This window comes from Vigna unguiculata, chromosome 1 (genome assembly GCF_037176805.1).
Source record: "Vigna unguiculata cultivar grain cowpea cultivar isolate G323 ecotype 2 chromosome 1, ASM3717680v1, whole genome shotgun sequence".
Taxonomy (NCBI): Eukaryota; Viridiplantae; Streptophyta; class Magnoliopsida; order Fabales; family Fabaceae; genus Vigna; species Vigna unguiculata.
In genome coordinates this window covers 879863-901541 of record NC_140792.1, presented here as the reverse complement: position 1 = coordinate 901541, position 21679 = coordinate 879863, and the positions used below count along the sequence as shown (strand labels likewise).

Below are 21679 nucleotides of genomic sequence, written 5' to 3'. Positions count from 1 at the left end.
AAACTTTGGTCAAATTTAGTCCTCCAACCTTAAAAAATACATGGATTTAGTCATTTTAATCAATTTTATTAAGTTTATTTGAAGTTTCAAAGTGTTGTTCAGCTAACAGTGAAGCAAAATGTGTCAAACGATGTAAATAACTCATATGTCATTCTAAAGTGTATTTAAAACATCAAATAAACTTAACAAAATGTGGTAAAAAAAACTAAATTCATATATATTTAAAGTTGAAGTACTAAATTGGATAAAAGTTTCGAAAAGAAACTAATTCCAATTTTCACTTAAAGTTGAAGGACAAAAAAAATATTTAACCCAATATAAAATTATATATTAAAAGTTAATTACTATATATATATATATATATATTACTATATATATATATATATATATATATATATATATATATATATTTCCCTTAGTTTTCTTTACTTCTATTACACGTAGGCTATTTTCTCTCTATCCAAACACATCAACATAATATAACAAAATAATAATAATAAATAAAAGGATGAAAAATGTTTTTATTTAATATTTGTATATGTCATTTGAATTTATTTATATTTTGTTAATTGGGATGGCGTCTTAAATTAAGTTTCTATTTGAATTTTGTGTTTTATTGAAAATTGAAAATTTTATATTTTTCAATTAAATTTATGACATTTGATTATACTGTTAAATGAAGAGACGTGACATTTTTTATTTTGCAGTTTCAATCATAATATCACAAACATTGATAACATCATATATGAATCTCTAAAATTCTAATTATCTTTATAAAAAAATATGACATTGTTTCATTCTTTTGAAGTTAAATAATAAAATAAAAAACAAACCAACCATGTGAAAGTACGAAACAATAATGTTTGATAAAGAAAATAGAGGTTTCAAAGCTTCATTTTTTTTTTATTGTCGAAGTTCATTTTCCTTTTGCAATAACATTTTCTTATATTTATTTGTTCTAAGGTCTGGTTATATAATATATGCGAGGTCATAGTATTTAATAAAATTGCTTAATTGAAACAAAAAATATATAATATATCATAGAAATAGTTCTGTATGTTAAAATATGAAAGTACATATACGAAAATGTAAAAGAAAAAAAGTTAAAAAAAGTTCTAACTTAATTTCGAAAACATAATTTGAAAACAGCATAATCACAACAATCTTATGTTAGCAAATATTGATCTTTTTAATTTTTTAGACTATTTTTTAACCGATTGATTTAGTTTAGATTTTAAATTAAAGATAGAAACTCAAACTAACGAACTAAACTAATTATTATATTTAAATATAAAATTATACGTTAAGAGATAATTACTGTACCTTCCCAAAAAGTATATATTTAATCATTAATATATGCATGATTCTATAAAACTAATTAAGGATCTTTAATATTTATAATTTTTATACAATAAAATATAATAAAGCATTAACCTTGATTTATGAGAGATTGTGTTTTTCATGTTATAATCTTGTATGCTCTTGGACGACCGGATTCCCTTTATAAACCAATGTCATCAAGTTAGTTTTTATTTTATCTTTATCTTTATTTTATTTTATTATCATTTCCCATAATAATAACCAATAGGTCTTTAAATTTTATTAAATCACAATTGGGTCCATCACAATATTTCAAATGAGTCACTAATAAAATTAATTCGTCAATTAATTTTAACATCAATTTTCCTTGGTTTCCCTCCATAAAAAAAAACATATTTTAGCAATAATATGATAGTGAAATTGTATTGTAATGTTTAACCGTAACATTACGCAATGCATTTATGAAGATGAGAAAAAATTGAAATGATGAACATGATAACAATTATATAAAAAAAAATTAACAAAATATCTCCATTTATAGTTTTCTCAATGTTTGAAAATTTTATAATAATAAAATAACTGCATAAATATCAAACTGAACTGAAAAAATTAATTTAAATTTTATATTGAATTAAAACTAAATGATGTTAAGTGTGAGTCGATGTCTCACATTGACTATAAATGACAAAATATAATACTATATAAGAATAAAGACTCATAACCCCATTACTTAAAAATTTTGAGTTGATTGAAAGTGATATCAATGTGGTTGGACCGAGATCTCATTAGTGTTATATCTCTCTAATAAAATTTTTTCCGTAAACCTAACAAGTAGTATCACAAGTTTATGCTATAAACCTAACCAATTAAACCTTAATTAATTTCAGATATTTTTTTAAATGAATTCCTAATGATCACAGCGAAACCCTTCTTAATTGACAAGTGGGAATGGTAAGAACAATGATGCTACATTGAATCGAAACAGTCACATGTTGTTGATCAACATCAATGAATGTGCTGAATTTGTCTTTGAATCAACATGTTTCTGTCTCACACCACACAATTCTTCAACTTCATTCATAACAAAACCAACAACTCCATGTGAGGGTTCTTAAGCCATGTTTGCATGCCTTCATGCCCATGAAAACCTTTGACCTATTTTCCATTGATCATGACCCAGCTGTAACAAAAATTCAAAATATAATCATTGCTTGATTTAATTTAAAACTTAAAAAGATGCAAATAAATTTGGAATCTATTTTAAATAATTTATCATAAATCTTGATAATACACAATTTTTCTGATAGTCAAAATCTTAATTACTAATGTTAGTGATTAATTTAATTATCAATTTATAATAGAAACTATTTTAGTTACAAATTTATAATTAAATTAAACTAATTATAATTTTTTTAATTATTTTAGTTACAAATTTAGAGATCAATTATAATTTTGTTAAACTATTTTAGTTACCGATCATTTTTAATTTATAAATTGTATAAAAAATTATCATTATAATATAATTAATTTGTTGTCATTAAAATTAATCATTATTCAATAATTTTCTTGAAATGAATGCTGATTTTAATATTTAAAAATATATTATAAAATAAAAGGCTACAACATAGATATAGATACACATTTATCTATACCTATACATAAAAGAGATTTTTGGTTTTAATGTCCATATTTGTTTCTCAAATTTAACCTTGAAATAAAAATAAAATAAAATAATTATTTTATAAATTTTGCTTTTTTCTTTAAATATAACTATTTTTTTAATTTAAGCATTTTTTCAACTTAGTTATTTTTTAATCATAAAACTTCTATATAAATAAAAACCATTAATGTTAAATTTCAGAATTATAATAAACAATAGTAATAATACTTTTATCCATTTTTATTAGCATAAAACAATGAACACACAATTTTCACTAGTAAGTTAATAATGCAAAGAGAAAAATGCTGATATTGCATATTTTTAAAACATAATTTTTTGATTGTTTTTTTTTATACAATGACTTTTTATCTCAAAAATTTGTAATTTCAACCATTATCAACTAATTATTAAATGTTGGAAAATGTATTACTGACTCTTCTTTTTCACGCAAATCACGGATTGACAAGCGTTAATTTTAATTAAGCTTTTCATGTCCCAACAAATTCAAGCACGCAGTTTCGTATGAAACCATAACTTTAAATAAAAAATACACAAATTTAATTTGATGTAGCTTGACTTGACCAGTATTTACAAATATTCAACAAAAAATTATTATTATTTAGTATATAAACCTTTCTATATTTCATTAACGATGCAAATTCTTTACCTCATTTCTTTTGAAAAATAAATTGTAAATCCTTTTATAATATTAAATATTCAATTCTTATACTCCAATAAAATAAATCACTAATATTTCAATAGACTTTGTGATGATAATACTCAAATTAACTCATTGACTTTTTACTTATATAATAATTTAAGGGTTAAATATATTTTTAGTCTTCCAATTTTAAGTAAAAATTAGAATTAGTTCATTTTGAAACTTTGATCAAATTTAGTCTCCCAACTTTAAAATTGCATGAATTTAGTTCTTTTAATCCAATTTTCTTAAGTTTATTTGATGTTTTGAACGCATTTCATGATAACATTTGAGTTGTTTATACCATTTGATACGTTTTTAGTTCAATGTTAGCTAAGAAATTACCATAAAACGCATTTGAAAAGTTAAATAAACTAAAAAAATTGATTGAAAAGACTAAATCTACGCATTTTTAAAGTTGGAAAACTAAATTGAACCAAAATTTTGAAGAGAGACTAATTACAATTTTCACTTCAAGTTAAGGAACCAAAAACATATTTAACTCATAATTTAATAAGTTTTCTTTTCTTTGAAACAATGTGAGTTGAATATTAATTTAAAAAAAAAATCTTAAAAGAAGTTGGCAATAACTAACTAACTCAACATGTTTAATAAAGAATTTTGAAAGACCAAATGAAAGCCACCACTGTTGCTGCAAGAGATATTGATAGTATAATGCAAAGGAAAAAACTAGGTTATATAATTTGTTTAGTTTTTCTTTTTTGTTTGTCTGTAACAAACTCCATTAGTGATGTTTTAAATAGTTTTAAAATTAAATAAAATATTGAACCTGCATCTTGATGATTTAAGCAAAATCAAACTCAAAAACATTAACAATAAATAACAAAAGAGGTTACATATATATAATTTGATTGCGGTTTATAGTCTATTTGGGTTAGTTAGATTTGTCCCATTCTTGTTTTAAACAATTAATTAGTACAGCATGTGTACTTTTACGTAAACTTTAAATAAGGTAACTAAAATAGATTTAAGTTTTAATAAATACATCAGTAAAAATATAAATAATTCGAAATTAAGAACAAAAGAACAAATTTACATAAAGAAAATTGAAAAGTAGTTATATGATTTAATTTTTTTAAAATAGATAGAGTAAATATATTGTAAGAAATTATTTTATAATAAAGTTTGGCCCAACATATCATTAATCATCTTCGTCTAAATAAAGACTTGTAGGGTTAACAAAGAAACTTATTTAGACCTAAAATAACTAAAGAAAATTGTTTGGAAACATGAAGACAAAAGTTTAAAAAAAAAAACAAAAAAGGAAAGAAAATATTAATACTAATAATGTATATATTGTTCAATGGAACGCTTTGGTCGATAAGTAGTCACGATGCAACTCTTTATATATAAGAGTATGATAGTTAAAGTGTTATGATTCGATTGTAAACCGACTCATTTGTTTTCCACCACCACAAAATAATTGATATGTGCAATTTCATAAGTAATTGTCCTATAGGAATAAACTAGTAACATTGATTCTGATATTTATTGTTAGATCGATCATTCATCACTAGACTAAAAACTATAATTATTAATCAAAGTATCAAAGTGCAACTCATTCTATTTAATAATGTAACAACCCAAACGTCACAAGTTTGACTTTGACTTGACCCGGAATCTCTGGGACATTAGTACACTTAGGGATGACAATTGGTCGAATCAACCACGAATAATGTCTACCTGCAACTGGACATGCAAAAAAAAATCTATTTATTATTCGTCTTATTATTCGTACGAGTACCTGTTTAAAAAATACTCACAAATATTTAAAAAAATATTTTATAAATATTTAAAATAAAATTTAATAAAATTACAATTATCCATCGAAGATTATATATATATATATACATATATATATATATATATATATATATATATATATATACATATATATATATATATATATATATACATATATATATATATATATATATATATATATACCTCTGAGATATATCATATATTATATTAATTTTTTTGTATAAAGTGAATTAGTGAATTTAAACCCGAAAACTATAATTAGAAGATTCTAAGACACCTATCAAAGTATTGCTAATAAGAGCTGAAGAAACATTTACAAGATTTTCACTAACATAATTTTTCAAACATAATTTGAGGATGGAAAAAAAATACTTAAAAGATGAATTTAAAACATAATTTAAGACTTATTTGGTAGTTCCAATAATTATATATTACATAGAAAGTTGAAATTAAAAATAATTTAAATATTTTTTTTCTTTTTCAAAATTTTAAAACATTTTAAGAGATAAAATTATAAAGAAGTTTCAAATTCTAAAACATTCAATCTTTTCAATACAATAATCGATCTTAACAATTTTGATAACATAACACAAGTGAAACAAAAATTAAACATTATAACACATTTGAAGTAATGTCTTATTACCACACTTGACCTAAAAATCTTAAAATACTTGAAATTCATACCTGTCCTCCACCATGGTTTTTCTATAGAAAAAAAAAAAAAACTTAAAATTTTATAGCCATGATGCAAATTGTACTGTAAAGAAGATGAAGAGAAAGTAGGTTAGTAGGTAAGACTATTTAGTGTGATGGAACGTTATAGGGTCCGTTTGAACAAGTGATTTTTTTTTTCTTCCTCTTCTTCTGCCGTATTCATTGCTCACATTTTTATACTTCCATTTCATTTTTTTCATCCATAATTTACGCTTCACCACCATGCTACCACTTTCGTCTTAAATCTTATTATGATCACCTTACCAATTTAAACTCACATTTACTATATTTACTATAAAACAATAATAAGAATTAAAAAGTTTTCAAATTTATTATTTTAAAGATATTTAATTAAATATTATTTTTTATTTCTTATATAAGTATTTCCACCGCTTATTAATATCGTATATTCTCATCAACTATAATGTTTCCCTCCAAATATAAATTAAAATCCCAAGTCATAAATCTAGAATCTTCTCACTATTCTTCTAGCTATACTTCAAATAATCTTATTTCTCTATTCTGAATTTTATTTATTTATAATAATTTCTCACAAATTCACAGCTAATGTACGCGGAACACTGACTCCGAACGCCGTTCATCCATAATCAACTGAGTTTTACGCGCTGAGAAAGCGTGTGTGTGTTACTTACCAACATTAATTTCCCGCTGTCCGCAATTTCCTCCAATTAAATTATTATTATTACTATTATTAGTTCAACAAAATTACAATTTAAATTGTTTAAACACTGATAATTATTCCATTTTACATCGAAATCAAGATCGAGTTTGAAGTGAGAAAACCAGGAAAACACATTAATAATGTTCAATCAAACTTAGTTTTGATCTTACAATGTTGTTCGTGCAATCTATTTTGAGAAGATGAAGCATCACCGTTATAACAAAATTCATATATCTGGCTCACTTGATTTTACATACTTGATTTTACATACACATCGATGAAACACAAAAAAAAAAACAACCGACCAAGCACACCACACAGAAAGGTTTTTCATGTTTTTTTTTTTTCAGAACAAAAAGAGGATAAAAAAAAAGACAAAAAAAAAAGTTGTTCTAGTGTTTGGCAGCATACTGGTTGATGAGAGAGAGGGCATTGCTGGTGACCTGAGCGACATTCACCATTCTGCCCCTGATGGCGTCTTTGATCTTTCCGCCGAGCGCCTTTCCGGCGAAGCCGTCGCCGCACGTGCTCTCGTCGGTGAGCGCAGAGCTGACCCACGTCTCCACGTTGCTGATGTGCCAGGCGAAGTCCTCGCCGCTCACCTTGCAGAGCTTCAGCTCCTTCAGCGACCGCGACAGCCGGTCCACGCTGTCGCTGATCTCCTCGGCGCAGTCTTTGAGGGCGGCGTACTCCCGCGGCTTCAGACCCCTGAACTTGTTGCACTTCGCCACGAAGCTTTTCGTCGACTCGGTCCGGTTGAGGGCCAGGGAGAGCGCCGTCTGCACCAGCTGGTGAGGGTCCTGCTGGATGGCGGCGGCGTACACCGACAGCGACTCCACGCAGAGGGCGGGGTACTGGGTGGCGCTGCACGACGACTTTATGAAGTTCGTGGGGCTGGAGGCGCTCAGGCAACTGTGGAAGCTGCAGAGGACAACGAGAAGAAGAACCCAAAAGTTCGCCATTTTTTGTTTCAGAGTTCAGAGAATTGAGACTTGAGAAAAAAAAAGGAACTTGGATCTGAATATATAGAACAAGAGAAGAAAAAAACACAACACAAACACCACAACCCCGTGTCCGTGTCTATCTTTCTACCACTGTTCTTGTGGGGTCTGGTTAACTTAACATAACACAACACAAATCTAGGGAATTTTAGTTTTATTTTTTCCCTTTTTTTTCTGTTTTATTAGCAATAATAAATGATTAATGTTATAACTTGTTTTAACTAAATGATGAAAATATGGAATTTGGATTCTTTTCATTTTTTATGTTGTTCTTTTATTTTTTAAAATACATTAATTGTCACTAATTTAAAATAAATATATTAAAAAAATATTAAAAATATTAATATAATATATTTTTATTACTCAACACATGATAGAAAAAAAATCAATAAAAAATTTCAACTCGAAAATACAAGTGTAATTAAGTGGGAGTGGCAGAAGAATTGACTAATGTAGACTCTGTTTGTTAACTTCGCATGTGAGACTGAGCCTTTGTTTTTTTTTTTTCTTTTTTTAAGTTTATGGCTCCTACCGACATTGTGAACACTCTATGTTACAAATTCACGTTCACACGGGACTCTCTCTCTCATTATTTTTTTTTTTTTCTCTAAGAACGTGAAGTGTCTTCCTGTGAAAAAAAAAATCAGAGATTAAGGTTTTGGTACAGAGTGGAGATCTTGTTTGTAGTTATGAGAAATGTACAAGTGTTTCAATGTCGATCAAGAATAAACTCTTCTTAGAGAGAAAAAAACAAAATAGAAGTTATGCTATTAGTTAACTCATACATTTGCAATATTCAACTAACTCGTACCTTACGTTGATTAAATATAAAAAAAAATAAAAGAATTAATGATTAAATATATTTTTGGATTTTTTATCTTTAGTAAATTTTGAATTTTGAATTATTTTAGTCTTTTATCTTTCGAAATATGTAAATTTAGTCATTTTAATCAATATAAATAACTTAAATACAATCCTGAAATACGTACGAAATAATAAATAAACCTAACAAAATTTAATTAAAATGACTAAATCCACATATTTCAAAAAATAAAAAAATTAAATTTATCTAAAATTCTAAAATTTGTTGAAAAAGTTAAGGGACTAAAAACATATTTAACCCAAAATCTAAATAACAAAATGTTTTACATAAAATATTTTTTTTTTAAAATAGTAATTTTTCTTTAAGTGGCGTAAGCAGTTGTTAATGAATTATATGTTTGTTTAAGATAAAGTTGATATTGTATTCACTTTAAGTGGCGTAGGTGTGATTAAAAAAATGCAATGTGGAGACACCTCTTACCTGAATGAGATTTGGTTAATTTGATAATGAGGGATTAATGGTTTCTTAACGAACAAAATGGTCCCACCTGGTCGACATTATTTTAAGGTAGCTTTCACACAGTGGTGACTGCACCCATGTGACTGTCACACACATCCTTTCATTACTACAACTTGGACTCATCAAGATGCGTGCCTGCGTATCTTATCTTCTTTATTTATTATTTATTTTTTTTTCTCTCATCATTTTCTAATTTGTAGATCTCACAGGTTAAGTTTTCTTTTTTCGTAATTAACTAATTAGCACACCTGGCACACCTGGACAGGATTCCTAATATAGATCGTGCAACTTTACTTATACGATATTTCATTAATGATTTAAACGGTGTTACAAAAAATATTAAATAAAATAAACACGAATTATAAAAATATAATCATTTTAAACATTAAGTAAAAATGACGATCATTTTAAACATTATGTCAAAATGAGAACCATCCGCAACAAACACTACGAAAATGAGGACCAAAAAGGTATTTAAGCCTTAAAATAAAAATGTATCAAACAGTATAAATAACTCAAATACAATTTCGAGATAATCAAGTAAAGTAAACAAAATTTGATTAAAAAAACTAAATATACGTAATTTGAATTATAAAAGAATAAATTGGTTCAAAATTTCGAAATAAACTAATTTTAAAATTTATTGAAAGTTAAAAGACAAAAATATATTTATTTTTTTTTTAAATGTTGAGTTAACTAATTACTTGTATTCGTTCGCGATTAAGCTAAGTTTAAGAAAACGACAATCGGATATTTCCTTCGTTTTCGTAAAACGTGTTTATGGAAACAACTCTTAACAGAATTTAACATGAATGTAATGGTATGAAAAAGTAAATTTTATATTGATAAAGAAAAAGAGAAAGTGAAAAGTTTTAAACGAAAGTCATAAGTCGTTAATTTTTTATTTATTTATCGCAATAAAAGCAAAATTGTAAAAATTATTAGAGTTTGAGTCTTGATTAGACGCAACAGAAACTAAGAAAATATCAGCTGGAAAATGAAAAACAAAAGAAAGAATGAAACGTATATCCAATTCAATGATGCAATGAAAAGCAAATATGGCAACAACAAATGAGTGTATGAAACGTTCAAGTTCACACTTGTTGGTATAATGGGATGTGAAATGTCCAATTAATAACTGTCCCCTAAAAGTATGGACACTCTTTTTTTTTTCTTTTCCCCTTCTAACAAAATATACCCCACCGGAGGGCAATTATTGAAATTAACTAATAACTATATATATATATATATATATATATATATATATATATATATTTGTTTTTTTTTCAAGGATCAATCACCATACGTCCAAATATCATTCTGTCGTAAATTTTGTTTATTGTTATGTTTTTGTTATTACAAGACATATAGTAGATAAAAGGAGGAAGATATATTTAAATTATTGACAATGATATTTTGAATATTAAATTTTGATAACTTTTTCTTACAACGTGAAGTGACATATTTTAAGTGGTTTGAGAATATTAAAAATGAAAAATCACTTAGAAAATGTCACGTAAAATTGTAAGAAAAAGTTGTCAAAATTTAGTAGTCAATAAATCATTTTCCTCAAATCATATTAAACATCAACTTCTAGGTAATGTGAAACTATTGAATACAATAGAAACAAGGTCTATGATTTTAAACGAATAAAAAGAGTTGATTAACCAAATCCAACATTCAAATTTACAAATTTAACGTATTTATTCATATTTCAGCTCAAATATTAACATAAAAAAGTAATTTAATAAAAAATTAATATATTGAATTGTGAAAATTATATTTATTTATTTTAAATTTGGATCAAAAAATGTGAAAAAAAAATTATAGTTAAGTTTATGAGAACAAAATATTTAACTCATTAATTTATAACATTAAGACATTAATTAATGTTTTTTCCAACAATTTTGTGATTAGAAAGTTTTAGAGTTGGGAAAATATAACAGTTCCTACACTGTTTTATTATAATATGCATTATGTAAATTGTTCCCACATTGTGCCAAGTTGCATTGCATGCATGCGAAGACAAATATGCCGATGAATGTCATTTTCACCTTCAAATTGAAATTGAATTTTTGTTTTATTTTTGTCTTCCAATCCTACCCATACCTTTGGTGACGAAGCTATTTACCACATAATATTCCCCTTTTCTGGATTTGTGTTAGCCACAAATATGTTCATAAAATAAACTCATTGTATATACAGTATTCATTTTAAAATATAATGAACACATATTTTATATATAAAAGAGATATGATCGCCTTTAATGGCTTCCCAAAATCACCTTCTTCATCTCCTTGTATTGCTTTCATGGTAAACAAAGAAAAAAAAAAGTTAAGATAATAATAATAATACCTTTTTAATATTAAGAGGTGTATTATGATTATTATTATTTTTTATTGGGACATTATAGAGGTGTTGGTAATTTCTAAGTGTATGTGTTTGGTAAGTTTCTACAATATGTATAATAGTGATTTCAGCTAATGTGTATAGAAGATTCAAATTAATCAAAGATAAAATAAATTTATAGTATATAAATAAATATAAATATTAATTTATGAGTTAATTTCGTAAGATTAAATTAAATTTAAAGTTTATTTGTGAAATTGTTAACGATGTGAATTTATAAAATAGAAAATAAAATGTATGTTAATAAATCAAATTAGTTTAACTAATAATAAATAATAGATGTTAATGTGAAGATAATTTTATAACGATTTATTAGTTAAGGGAGAATTGATGAAAAAAGAAAATTAAATTTTGAGTAATATGATTGAAGATGCAAGGATTAATCAAGAAGAGGAAAATAATATCGAAGAAAAACGGTGGAAGTTGAGTTAGAGAAGAAATGAAAATTGATCAAGAAAGAGGGAAATATTATAATAAAACATAAAATTTATTGAGGTTTGGTATGTTTATTCACTTAGAATATGTATTTATTGTAACATTCTTCGTTAAGTTAAAATAAAATAATTAAACTTCTGCAACAGAAAAAAAAAAAAAACTAATGAGGTGCTACTACATATCATCCTGCAAATATAATTTATTGATATGTGATTTTCCCAAACAAAGTTTTAAGAAATTATGTATGAAAATTAAGTAAATTCAAATTAATTTTTAAAAATTAGTTATTGGTGAGTATATATTGACCAGTAAATGTAAAAAGTTTTCAATTTAATCTCTAATTTTTGTTATTCTTGATTATATAATTGTGTTAAATATATAATTAAGTCTCGTCCATAATAATTGTTCATAATTTGAGTAAGATTGTTTAAATATTAAAAAATTGTAAACTAGTAATATTGTCCTCTTAATTTTTTCTAACTTAAACAAAATTGTTATTATAAAAGAAAAGTTTTCCTTTTACAAAACAAACCAAAGATAAGAGAGACAAGTAATTAATTTGATAAATAGTAGTATAATTCCATTCCATGGATAAATAATAAGAATAGAGAAATATTTGTTACGTGAAACCAATGTTTATAATGTGATTAGTATGGGATTTAATTAAAAATGAACAATAACGTTAGAATACATATAATAATAATTATTTGTAAAATTTGGATTTTCTGTTGATTTTTTTTTTCATTTATAATATATTGATTACCACTAATTTCGACATTTTAAAATATATTAAAAAAGTATTTAAAATATTAATACAATGTATTTTTAATACTGAACAGAAAACAACGTCAAAAATACATCCATGTCCCATTCTCTTGTTAGTGGTTCACGTGTTATATGGTAATTAATTACAAATGAAAAATAATAAGTGTGACATGAAAGGAGATTGTGATTTGGAGAAATTCAAGAACCAATAAAAAGATTCGATTTCTCAATAATAGAAGTAATGTGGAAACAAATCAAACATTTGTTTTCGAATTTAATGTTGAACTGTTGATTACAACCTTTCCCATATCAAAATGGAAAGAGATTACGAATTAATAGCAATCGTTGTTAAATAGAACAACAATTCTTATCAATGAATATGACACTTGATTATCAATATTCAACTCTCCAATAGCGACTACAATTACGAATTTTAATTTTCTATTGAGTTTTTGAGTGTTTTTTTTATTGTAATTTTAAAATATATTATTTTAATATTTTAAAATATATTAAAATTATTAATTTGATAAAAATTCAGTAATACCTGTAATAACATTGTATTAGCTCAATTATAATATATCCATTTTAATAATAAGTATAGTTTTTCTAAGTTGATAAAATTGGAATGAAGATATCCAAAACACTAAATTAAGTATATTTTATGATCAAAAAATTACTGATAATATATGGTAATTTATAATATTTTTTCAAGAATATAAGACATTGGATTATATTGGAATTATTTAAAATATAACTAACATTTTAAAATCTACTTGATATAGTTTCTAGAAACTTTAGTTTAATGATTAAAATATACATATATAGCTATTATTCGTGAAACAAAGTACATTGTAAGTGATTGATGTGCTCTAAAATTTCTTAATTTAGATCACTTCTTTCGATGCACAACACACATATATATATATATATATATATATATATATATATATATATTATAATAATAATTATTATTATTATTATTTCCCCAAAATCTAGAACTTTATGTAATTGTTTTGGATCATCCATTTGAGACTCCATTGGTTGAACTTGCACTTGTAGGCCCAATAGGCCCATCCAAAAGTTGCATTAGAATACACGTCCAATTGGGCTTGGGCATATTTTTGGTAATCTTCCTTAGTTGCACCTTGTATACTCCATGCACCTGTCCACTCCCCTGTCAATGAACATAAATAAATAAATCATAATTATATTTGCACGAAAATTACTCATTTATTTTTCTTCTGTTTATTTTTACTCTTAAAAATTCTTTATCGTTTTACTAAACTAAAATGAACCATATTTTAAAAGATAACGATATTTTGACTACTAAATTTTAACAACTTTTTCTTACAATTTTAAGTGATATTTTTTAAATGGTTCTCTATTTTTTTTACTTTTTTATTTCTAATATTTCAAAATCACTTAAAAGACATTACATTATATTATAAGAAAAAATAGTTAAAAAATCATTTTCCTATTTTAAAACATAACAGAAATAATATGATTCTTTTTCATTTTCTTACCTACAAAACTGAGAGCATTTGAGGAAGAGACCCCACTGAGATCCGAAGCTCGTTCATTTCTTATGTAATCAATATTTTGTTGAACATTCATGTTGCTGAATTTGTCAGAGAAAAGATTGTAGTAATGCACATCAATGACTACTCTGTCAAACCCTTTCACAAATGAGAGAAGCACTTTGGAATCTGCATCCAAAGGGTTTGACATTATGACATGAACACTTGGGTTGTGCTTCCTCACAGCATAATAAGCTTCCTTGTAATACTTCTTCAGGCTCTCTAAATTCACACCAACTGGTTCATTCATCAACTCTATCCCTCCTAAGTTTGGTCTGTTACCATATCTGTCACCAATTTCATTTGCACATATATCAATCCTTAAGTCTTAAATAATCATACATCATCATATGTATATTATAGATTTAATTAGTTGGCTCACACTCACTTTTGTTCAGATATATCAATCGAGTCTCAACTTTTGAAAAAATGTATCAATTAAGTCTTTTTTGACAAAAATTATTGCTGTTAACTTTATTCATGACTTTTATCACTAGATTCTAATATAAATAGTAATACTTAATTTTGTAAGTCAGTTTAAATATCAATTTTGTTAACAGCGTTAATAATTTTCTTTTTCTGAAAGGACTCTAATTGAGATATCTTTTCAAAAGTTTGGACTCAATTGACACCTTTTTAAAAAGTGGGTACCAAACTGACACATCCGAACAAAAGTAGGCACCATCTGACTAATTAAACTTATATTATATGTCGAAAGTCTCACCTCGATTAGAGATAAAAAGATTTCGTAATATATAAGTGGATGCAAATTTAACTTTAAAAGTCGGTTTCGTAAGGTTGAATTAGACTTAAAATCCACTTCTAACCTAGTATCAAAACCATAAGTTTGAGCCTATCCTAACCAGATAAGACAATTTTATAGTATTTATAATACATGTATAATTGTAAATCTCATCTTATAAATCAGTTTTGTTAAATTGAATTAGGATTAAAGTCGCCAATGCTAAGAAGTATAAAAGGAACCTTTCTGCTAAGAAGTCTATGACATGAACTGTGTTTGGTATGTATGATTCTCCCCATTCTGTGTATCCATCTCTTGAGGCACTGTGGTCATTACCATTCTGTGAACCTTCAGCTGCATGCAAGTCTATGATCACTTTCACTCCATGGTTTCTGCAACTCATGAATAGTAGAGATTTTTGGTAAGTGATGAAAAACTGGTGTGGATTGAAGCTGAATTAAATGCTTCATATATTATATCTGTTACAACATTAAAGTAGCAGACTTACTGTGCCCAAATGAAAGCATTGTCCAATGCTGCTAATGATCCACCAACAAAAGGCTTAGGAGGGTTTGGATCTTTAGCTATCCACCATCCAACAGGTATTCTCACTGCATTTATGCCATTTTCTGACATGAATCTGAAATCATCTTCAGTTATGTATGTGCTCCAGTGCTCCTACAACACCAAATTACACAGCTTGAGTTCACTATGAATGAAGATATGTTCATGATGATTTGTCATTGATGTTAGATTTATAGAGAAAGTTTCATTGGGTAGATACACACCAATAAGACATGAACCTCAATTACATAAGGTATTGACACTACACTTAATTCAAAACTTTAAAACAATGGATTTATGGGTTTTCGTCCATAGTTCTTATATGGTGTTCAACTTTTTCATTTTTACTTAATGTGAGTCTTAAACTCACACTTGGATTCCTAACGATCGAAAATTTTAAAATTTCTCACCCTCATGACTTGAGGAGCTCTGTCAGTACCATAACCATTAGTGAGTTGGTACTCTCCTTTTAAAGTGGTGCCTGGTACAATATTCATACGAAACACCGATGCGTCTTTTTCATCCCAATTTGTGCCTTCATAATCTGCAGTCACTGATGTCTCGGATCGAACCTTAACATCCACAAAAATGCACAGTTTTTAAAAATGACAGAGATTTGTGACATGAAGGATGAGTGTATATATGATTTTGCAATGAGTAACATGTACCTGCAAAAACTTGCCATTTGAAGCTTTGATTCTGATTCTGAAGGGGTCATTATGATCCCTTGCAATCTGAAATGTTTCTGGTGTGGTAGGTGAGTCTGAAACAGCTACAATTTTGTCTCCACCCCCATGATTTTGCAGCCCCACAAATTTCTTGTTGAAGACTCTCAAGTTGAAGGATGAGTCACTCACCCTCCACAGCTGCATAGAACAAGTGAATGTGATTATTCCTAATGCAGATCAAAAGATTGTGATGAATCCTAATGAAGCTGAAGTTGAATCTACCTTGAATGTTTCCCAACCAGAAGCTGAATCACGGTTTGCTACAACATCAGCTCCTCCTCCATCTTCAGAAGTGAGATACTTGTTAAATTTTGTGGATTTCAATTGCAGCTGAGTTCCATCCTGAAATATCAAACACTCTCAGAAATGTATTTTAACAGAGAAAATTCAGTAAAAACAAGTTGTATCAGAGTTGATGGTTAAAACAGACTCAGACGAGTGTGGTATGGTTCTTGTATCGAAAATCTTTTTGGCAAGAGTTTTAAGTAAGTGTGTGTCCCGTTAAAAAGAAGGGCTATACAGAAAAGGACAGAAAATGAGTATTTACAATTGGGAATACTTCCACTTGAGGGGGAGTGTACCAATGTGGTTAAAGGACTCACCCTTGAGGGGGAGATTGTTAGGAATTCAAGTGTGAGTCTAAGTTTCACATTGACTAGAAATGAGAAAATAGAGCACTATATAAGAATAAAGACCCATAAACCCATCGTATTAGAGTTTTTGGTTGAGAGGTGTGTCAATACCTTATATAATTAGGTTCAGATCTCATTGGTATTGTATTTCTCCAACAAAACCTCCTCTTATAAACCAAACAAAAACTTCAAATTAGGAGAAAAAATAATACCAAAAGATCTTTGTTGACAATTCCATCAAAGAGAGAGGGTTCTTGCATCCACCCCTCTGCAACCAACCAGTTTCCTAGATTCACAGCTTTGTATGGCAAATTTTGAGCAAGCAAAACATTCACAGCACATGACAGAAATAAACTCAACATGAAACTACTAAACCAGTATCTGTCATAACCCATCTTGATGAAACAGTTTGCTGCAATTCTGATGTAACAAAGTAATGATTGTTAGATATCGAAAGATAAAGTTTGGAAGAATTAAAATGATGTTTATGGGCATAGATGTTTGTAGATTTATAACGTTAAAGTTTGCCACTTTTTCTACGCGTTCTTCACTCGCTAACATTCTTATTTTCTAAGAACTGAATAATAACTAATAATTTGACAGAAAAAGACTTAGACTTTGACTAAGAATGAGCTGAACCAAAGTAGAAGGAAAATACATCTAACATGTACTGTTCTAGAATGAAATATGGGACCAGTCATTCATTACTTTCAGTTATATTTCAACATATAGCTATGCATAAGATTTTTTAAAGTATTAATTACTTAAAACATTTTTTTTAAAGAAAAAGGTAGAATTTTAAGTTTAACCTAATATAATAAAATTGACTCAGAAGCTATGTGTATATAACTTGTTATGTTGAGAAGTTGATATTTGAGAGCAATTTGATAATACATAGTATGATAGGTTTGATAAATTTTATTAGAATAAATTCGTATATTAACTTAAAATGTGAGTTTTAAATTTAATTTAATTTTATAAAATTAACTTAAAAACGATAAAAAAATTTGTATTCTTTTATTTATATTTTCTATCCCATATAAGATTTTTAATAAAATTGAGTTTAAATGTGTTAATTAATAAGAGTCTTATTGATAAAGACAAGAAAATTAATATTTTTTTAGATTGTAACATTTTATTAAAATTCTAAGAATATTTTGTATAAGAATTTATATATTAGTTTTAATTTTTGTTCATTCTTTCTTTGTTATTATAATAAAAATGTAAGATGGGCGTTGGAGATGTTCATTTATCTTTTTCATTATGAAACTCTATTACGAGATTTGGAAATTTGTTTGAGAGGTGGTACATACATATTTATGTTAGTTAACAATAATTCAAACATAGAATTAATATAATTAAAGTTGCTCTTACATTAACCACACAAGAGGATCAACATAAAAAAATAATTATATATTTTATCACTCAATTGCTATTATTTGATAAATTTTATCATTCAAATTATTTCGCATGTTTTGAATTATAATATTTTTTATTTTTACATATTTTACATAGTCTATATTTTTTTTTGTTCCAAAATTCAAAGGAGATTCACAAAGCAAAGAATAATTGTGAAAGCCTCTCTCTTTCAATCCAAATTGAACCATGAAAAATATAATTACCCATTTTACAAATCTTCTATGGCTGAATTTAAAAAAAAAAAAAAACCATTTTCATTAGTATTCTTTTTACTCAATTAGAGTTTTTTTTGATTAATTAGGTACTTTTGTCAACCATGATTGAAGGATGAAAGTGAATGTGGTACATAACAATAAAGACACTTGTGTCCATATTCACATTTTTTATGTCATAATTTTAATTTCATTCATGAATATTTTATCTTGGTTATTGCAATCTTCCAATAAAGTTTTTTATAGACATTGTCAAAATAAAAACCCTATTACCATGTTTAAGTAATGTTTGACCTTGTTGTTGGTGTTGAGAGAATAATTGTTTGGTTTAGAACACAAAAGTCATTCATTTCCTCTTGTGGACGAAACTTACCAATCCAATATTCTTCATTCATTATATACCTTCCAACTAATAAACTAGAAACTAGAATTATGGTATATATTTATGTAATTTACACATATTTTCTTCATTTAACTAGTGAAAATAAAGATTAATTGCTTGTTTTATCCCTCTAATTAATTTCTTATATTCATATTCACTTTATAAGCCTCTTTTGGTTAGAGAATAAAAAGTGTATGTGTAAGAATTAAAAATATTACTTTTAAGCATACAAGAATTTTTATGAATAATTAAAATTTTAAATAATTTTGACCTTAAATTACAAATTTAATACTCACTTATAATATTACATTTAATATATATATATATATATATATATATATATATATATATATATATATATATATATAAAAGGAAGTTTGAAAACTTAATGAAGTGATAATTAATACATTAAAACGTTCACAACTCAAAATCAATAATTAACCCGCTAAAACGTTTACAACTCAAAATCAACCAAGTCATTGTAGTATAGTGGTCAGTATTCTCGCCTGTCACCTGGGTGACCCGGGTTTGATCTCCAGCAACGGCGATAGAACAATTTTATATGGTATTCTTCGTAGAAGGTAATTTTTCCATTAAACCTTTTAGTTGGCACACCAAAGTATTTGAGAAAAAATAGCTTACACAAGTTTTGGAATAAATTTAGCACTATTCCTTCAAGTTCATTTTTTCAAGTTCATTATTTTAGGAAACACAAGAATTTGAAGAGAAGACAAGTGTGCAAATACATTAGGCTTTTTACATAGTCTAGATTATTAATATTTTTATATAGTCTAGATTTTTTTTTTTTTAAATTCAAAGGAGACACTACTAAAAAACTCATATATTATGTATTTTAAAAAAATTTCATAGGAAATACTTATACATTTTGATATGAATTTTTTTTTATAAGAAATTCTTACCAATTTTTTTTGCAAAATATTTTGTATAAAACACCTTTGGAAAAAAAATCGTAAAAAATACTTATGAATTTTATAATTTTATAGAAAATAATTATTCATATAGAAATTACCTACTAATTAAAATTCTTAAAAAAAATACTTTCTTACAAATTTTTTTAACAAATTAAAAAAAATCTCATATAATATAGAAAATTCTAGTGGTAAAATTTACAAAGTAAAGAATAATATTGTGAAAGTCTCTCTTTCTATCCAAATTCAACCATGAAAAATATGATTATCCATTTTACAGATCTTATATGACTGAATTTAAAAACCATTTTCATTATAATTTATTTTTTTTTGGTCAATTAGAATTAATTAGGTATTTTTGTCAACCGTGATTGAAGGATGAAAGTGAGTGTGGTACATAGCAATAATGGCACTTGTGTCCATATTCACAATTGTTATGTCATAATTTTAATTTCATTAATAAATATTTTATTTTTGGTTCTTGCAATCTTTCAATAGAGTCTTTTTCTAGACATAGTCAAAATAAAACCCTAATAAGTAATGTTTGACCTTGTTGGTGGTGTTGAGAGAATAATTGTTTGGTTTAGAACACAAAAGTCATTCCCTCTTGTGGAAGAAACTTCCCAATATCTAATATTCTTCATTCATCATATACCTTCCAACTAATAAACTAGAAACTAAAATTATGCTATATATTTATGTAATTTATACATATTCTCTTCATTTAATTTAACTTGTGAAAATAACGAATAATTTCTTGTTTGATTCCTGTAATTGATTTATTATATACATATCCACTTTATAAGTCTCTTTTAATTAGAACATAAAAATTGCATGCAGAATAAATATATTAAAATTATATGTAAAGATTAACAAGATCACTTTTAAATATAAAATAATTTTCACGAATAACTAAAATTTTAAATAATTTTGACCTAAAATTAGAAAATTTAGTACTCACTTACAATACTATATATATTTCTCCAAAAATATGTTTGAAAACTTAATGAAGCTAAACTATGAAATCAAGACATTCACGGTTCGAAATCAACGAAGTCGTTGTAGTATAGTGGTGAGTATTCCCGCCTGTCACGCGGGTGACCCGGGTTCGATCCCCGGCAACGGCGTTTTTTAATTTTTTGACCTGAAAAATGTTGAAGTCTATGTGTTTGATGTTTTGCCAATAAGAGCTGAGCAAGGTTTCAGGCTGTGATTGAAATAGATTTTTAATTTTTTGACCTAAAAAATGTTGAAGTCTATGTGTTTGATGTTTTGCCAAGGAGAGCTGAGCAAGGTTTTTCAGGCTGTGATTGAAATAGAAAGTATTGTTGAAACTTGGAGTGCAATGAATGCTAAGAAACTAGTGTGATTTTTTCAACCACCACAAGCCAGTGATGAATCCACTTTCATCTCCTTTTGCATCAATCTTTTGCTTGAAATATCTATGCTTCTCATGAATGAATCTGAGATTTGTTCCATACATATATTGTACGATAATGATTGAGTACAAAATTAATGATGTAAGTAAAACTTATGATGATGATGATCATAATTGTTCTATAAAACCTCTATTTTTAACATCGAGTATATCAATAATAACCTTTAAATTGTCGACATGTCTAGAATTTCAGTTAAAGTCGTATTTTTCAATTGTGTAAATATAAATATTAAATATTATAAT

General features: G+C 26.4%; 2 protein-coding genes and 1 non-coding gene across 3 annotated transcripts; 1 reads left to right on the top strand and 2 right to left on the bottom strand.

Moving 5' to 3' along the window:
• Positions 1-7051: 7051 nt before the first annotated feature.
• LOC114164417 (21 kDa protein-like) lies at positions 7052-7875 on the bottom strand. Its single transcript, XM_028049120.2, has one exon. The coding sequence runs from the start codon at positions 7821-7823 to the stop codon at positions 7254-7256; it is 570 nt and encodes a 189-aa protein (XP_027904921.2). The 5' UTR covers positions 7824-7875; the 3' UTR covers positions 7052-7253.
• Positions 7876-13486: 5611 nt separating this feature from the next.
• LOC114179639 (putative glucan 1,3-beta-glucosidase A) lies at positions 13487-17616 on the bottom strand. The gene is made up of 8 exons (XM_028066056.2): positions 17269-17616; positions 16647-16766; positions 16365-16562; positions 16107-16268; positions 15641-15810; positions 15375-15524; positions 14337-14677; positions 13487-13987 (listed from the first exon to the last, which is right to left on the bottom strand). Exons 1-8 carry the CDS (start codon positions 17449-17451, stop codon positions 13806-13808), a joined length of 1506 nt encoding a protein of 501 aa, XP_027921857.2. The 5' UTR covers positions 17452-17616; the 3' UTR covers positions 13487-13805.
• Positions 17617-21053: 3437 nt separating this feature from the next.
• TRNAD-GUC (transfer RNA aspartic acid (anticodon GUC)) lies at positions 21054-21125 on the top strand. Its single transcript has one exon. It is a non-coding gene; the product is annotated as a tRNA-Asp (tRNA).
• Positions 21126-21679: the final 554 nt, after the last annotated feature.

Coding starts and splice junctions, on each gene's coding strand:
- LOC114164417 (XM_028049120.2), bottom strand. CDS start 7,823: ATGGCGAACTTTTGGGTTCTTCTTCTCGTTGTCCTCTGCAGCTTCCAC.
- LOC114179639 (XM_028066056.2), bottom strand. CDS start 17,451: ATGGGTTATGACAGATACTGGTTTAGTAGTTTCATGTTGAGTTTATTT. Junction 16,767..17,268: donor TTGTCAACAAAGATCTTTTG/GTATTATTTTTT, acceptor TTGATATTTCAG/GATGGAACTCAGCTGCAATT. Junction 15,525..15,640: donor AATGCTTTCATTTGGGCACA/GTAAGTCTGCTA, acceptor CATGAGTTGCAG/AAACCATGGAGTGAAAGTGA.